Source organism: Stegastes partitus, unplaced genomic scaffold (assembly GCF_000690725.1).
Source record: "Stegastes partitus isolate 25-593 unplaced genomic scaffold, Stegastes_partitus-1.0.2 Scaffold3653, whole genome shotgun sequence".
Lineage (NCBI taxonomy): Eukaryota > Metazoa > Chordata > Actinopteri > Pomacentridae > Stegastes > Stegastes partitus.
Window position 1 is genome coordinate 75,850 of NW_007581384.1, and position 4,222 is coordinate 80,071.

General features: G+C 43.2%; 1 protein-coding gene across 1 annotated transcript; it reads right to left on the reverse strand.

Annotated features, from left to right (window-relative positions):
* Positions 1-868: 868 nt before the first annotated feature.
* prop1 (PROP paired-like homeobox 1) lies at positions 869-3,803 on the reverse strand. The gene is made up of 3 exons (XM_008306417.1): positions 3,710-3,803; positions 2,530-2,759; positions 869-1,443 (listed from the first exon to the last, which is right to left on the reverse strand). Exons 1-3 carry the CDS (start codon positions 3,801-3,803, stop codon positions 1,069-1,071), a joined length of 699 nt encoding a protein of 232 aa, XP_008304639.1. The 3' UTR covers positions 869-1,068.
* Positions 3,804-4,222: the final 419 nt, after the last annotated feature.

Consider the following 4,222-nt stretch of genomic DNA (forward strand, 5'->3'; position numbering starts at 1 on the left):
ATCTAAAGGTTTTTATACGTCAGAGCTTGATTGTGTATCACAGATAAAAAAAATGCTGAGCAGCAGACTCCACATTGTATTTTGGCAGAAATACAGTAAAAATGGTTTATGTTTCAGTCCTGACTTATGTATCACTCATTCTGTGAGGACATCCACTAAAACTGTGATATTGTGAAGAAAATTCTCTTTTAGGGACATCAGGCAAGTCCCCATAATGTACAAAACATCCATCCATCCATTATCTATACACCGCTTAATCCTCACTAGGGTCATGGGGGGCTGGAGTCTATCCCAGCTGACTCAGGGTGAAGGCAGGTTCACCTGGACAGGTAACCAGTCTATCACAGGGCTACACTTAGAGACAGACAACCAAGCACACTCACATTCACACCTATGGACAATTTAGAATCACCAATTAACCTCAACATGTCTTTGGACTGTGTGGGAGGAAGCCGGAGAACCCGGAGAGAACCCATGCTGCACGGGGAGAACATGGAGCCTCCACGCAGAAAGATTCCGGTGCCCCCACTGGGACGCGAACCGGCAACCTTCTTGCTGCGAGGCAACAGTGCTAACCTCCAGCCCCCAGTGTAATGTCATCTGATTTAATGGAAGCACAACTGTGTGTGCATGTAGTCACTTCCTACACTGTCAGAGGCATTCTTCTAATTGTTATAGAAATGTTGCAGTTTGCATCACGTAACCTGTAAGTGTAGTATGGAACTATAACGGCCACGAGGTGCGGAAAAAAATGTAGCACGCCTTGACTTAAATCTTTACAAACTGCTTTCCAAGTTAAAAAAATTAACCAAAAAGGCCAAATTAAAGAAATTTTAATGCAAGGCAACAAAGATATCTGACAAACACTCCAACTGTTTCAGCAGAACTCTAGTGATGAGAGAAACATGCCTGTGACTAGGAAGTTGCAAATGTTATCTGCAGTCTAGTTAAAAGAATACAACAGTGAGACAGATGAAACTGTCTGTGTGTATCACAATGTAGCTGTAATAGATTTTTTTCTGCAGTATCTATTTCTCTTTTTTTGCAGCATCCCAGGTGTTCTCCCTCTTAGCTCCAGTGGGAGGCCGGGTCCAGAGGCGGCATGGAGGCCAGTGAGAACATGGGAGGGGTGAGGTTGCTCCTCAGAGGGCCGTACCAGTCGTCGTGCTGCCGCTGGGAGCTCGGCTGGGAGCCGCTGCTGGGACAGGGGCACTGGCTGACGGGGCCCGGGTGGCGGGAGTACGCCCCAGAGGGCGGCAGCATGGGGGAGAGGCGGGGGATGTGCGCCAGGGGCTGGGGGTAGTACTGTCGAGCCATGGCGGACGGCTGGACGTGCATCCCCCCCAGCAGCCCCCTGTGGCCCGACATCACACCCACCGGGAGGACTTTGTGCGAGGCCCGCTCCTGCTTACGCTGTTTGGCTCTTCTGTTCTGAAACCACACCTGCAGAGACAGGAACAGGGTGAAGAACAGGACAGATTAGTTGCAAGTTTTACAAGAAGGAACACCTGGCAGTAGAACAGGAGTCAGTGAAGCGGGTTCAGGAAAAGTAGGACGTTTAAGTATCGTCTTGTTTTACTGCTGAACTACAGCAGATGGAGCCATGACAGATGCTTTATATTTAGAAGCACCTCAACATCACCTGCGAACAGTCATTGTTCTTATTTTATTTATTTGTGGCACTTTATAGCATTGTTAAATTCAGTTTCTATCTGATACAGGTATGTGTTCTTTTACTGCAATGAAAGTATCAGAAAACTATTGAATATATTGACCCTTAATGACCAAGTTCCATCATACCTTAAACCTTATTGTATAATTTTATCCCAACGCTTTGTCTCCTGGTGCTCAGTTATTTGTGAGTCCTAGAGATTCAAAAGTAGAACATGAGGGAGAGCCTTCAGTTCTCAGGCTCCTCTCTGCTTTTAAGAGGCTTAAAACTTTCCTTTTTGATAAAATGCATAGTTAGAACAGGCTTTAGTGACCCTGAACCATCTTTTACTTGTGCTGCTATAGGCCTAGACTGCTGTGGGATTACCCATGATGCACTGAGAACCTCTCTTCTCTTTTGTTGATGTTCCACCAGTGCATGTTACCTTTGTGTTTCCTCTCTCCTGTAGTTTGTGTTTGGACCGCACTATAAGAACGTTTAATGTATTATTCATGTAATATTTTACACTTTAATTCAAATTACTTGTTTTGTCCAGTAAACCAAAACTCCCAAAGCATTTAGATTACAATGATGTTAAAATATTGTAGGTATCCGTTTCTATATGCCATCATCAGTTTTTTTAAACAATTAATTATAAATAAAAATACATATTAATGATGCTGAATTCCATTTAGCTGCTTCAGGTTTAAGGTCCTGGTGTTGTTTTTGCTTCCTCACTGTGCTTTCCCTGCTATGAAAAATGCATATGACAAATATAAGTTGAATTACCCATAAAGCAACCTTGATAACTTCAAAGTTGCTCATCACAGCTGCAAAAAACGTGAGGTTGTCAGTGAGATCCTTGAAGTTTGTCCCACCTGAATGCGAGCCTCGTTCAGTTTGGTGATGCGAGCCAGCTCCTCTCTGTAGTAGATGTCAGGGTACTGGTTTTGTCCAAAAGCCACTTCCAGCTGTTCCAGCTGCTTGTGGCTGAAGGTGGTGCGGTGGCGTCTCCGGGCTGGAGAGGGGTAGGCCCTGCTCCGCCTGCTGAGGCCTACAGCCGTGGAGGTCTCACACAAGGCCCCCTTCCTCACCGACTCTCCTATATCTGTTGTCAGGAGCAAATAAAAAAAAAAAAAAGGTTTGCGTGGATGCTGAAAAGACCTTCACGTTTTAGGAAACAATTCTCCAGCTCCTATTTCTTGACTTCCTCAGCGTGATACAAAAAAAAAGCGGCCTTAACGCGTAAGAGCGCAATTCACCGATGACTGTCTGAAAAAAGAAGGATTATGGCGACTTTGTGGTTCCCACTGCCACCAGGCAACCTGAGAGCCGGAGAGCTTTAGCTGCCAAACACAAGCTCGTGAGAAAGAGATACCAGAAACTGGGGGATTTGACCAAGATTATAACCACAATCACTAACAGAGCGACTAATCTGTCAAAACGGTGGACTGAGCTGACCTTGTCTGTTCATGTCATTGTTGCAGGAAAAGACACAGGTTTGATGATTGGTGTTCGGACCGTGTGCATCATAACAACAACTGCTTTCTCCTCTTTATTATTATCATTTGTATTTTATTATCAAATCTGGTCACGAGAAACATTTGCACAAGTACGATTTTAATTGAAATACTGATTAGAAAGTATGCACTTCTGAAAATACAGGATTTTAAGTTGATATTCAGCTTATTAGAAATTTGTGAACAGCTGACAACCATGCAACATCTCAATTTATTTAATAGTGATAGTGATAAGCTCTGCATTAAAGTAGATTAAACAATTAGTTCGTAACAAATTCGAAGAACATGCACGAGCAATAGAAAGGTAACATTATATTACAAGTCTATCTGGTGCTGTGGGTGCAGATTAAACAGAGCAACACAGTTCTACATGTGAAGTATTTTGCTAACAGTTTATAATAAATGTACAATGTAAGTGATTGGTATGAATTAGGTACCAATAAATTATCCACTGGTTCCTACCAAGATGTATGTAAAGGAGCAGAAGTTTCAACATAGACTGAAAATGGCGAAAGTTTATCATTTTTTTCCAACTCACCTGCGCTGGAGCTGACAGTAGCCATGTCAGAGTAGACATCTGAGCAGTCCTGGTGGCTCCTCACTGCGTTTCCTGCTACCTTTACCTGGGCCATCACTGCAGCTCTGATCCCTTCACATGGACGCAGCTACACATAAAGTCACACGTCCCTCCCATCTGGTTCACCTTTACCTGTGTGGGGGGCCAATGGAGTTCACTCTGCAGAGGGCACCACACGTATCTGGTGGTCTGACACTGTTTGAACTGGAATTGAATTTGACATTTGAACCTGTTTTATCTCACGAGAATGACGCTTTACTAATGTAGTTGTAATACAGAGCATGAAACTGATGTGTTTCATAGTATAGATTGTAACTAATGTTCAACTCTTGTTCCTGTTTTCACTTGGAACACAAACAGTGCAATTAAATATACATGTGTTAACAAAATTCAGCATCTGGCAGCAATGGTGCCGGAAAATAATACAATATAATGACATTCAAAAATGGTTAAAATGGTGAAAATCACTAAACA

Bases quoted from the DNA above. Each gene is read 5' to 3' on its own strand.
- prop1 (XM_008306417.1), bottom strand. From the start codon at position 3,803: ATGGCCCAGGTAAAGGTAGCAGGAAACGCAGTGAGGAGCCACCAGGAC. The intron at 2,760-3,709 runs GTGAGTTGGAAA...TCCTGACAACAG, and splicing joins TACTGTCAGCTCCAGCGCAG to ATATAGGAGAGTCGGTGAGG. The intron at 1,444-2,529 runs GTGGGACAAACT...CTGTCTCTGCAG, and splicing joins TGAACGAGGCTCGCATTCAG to GTGTGGTTTCAGAACAGAAG.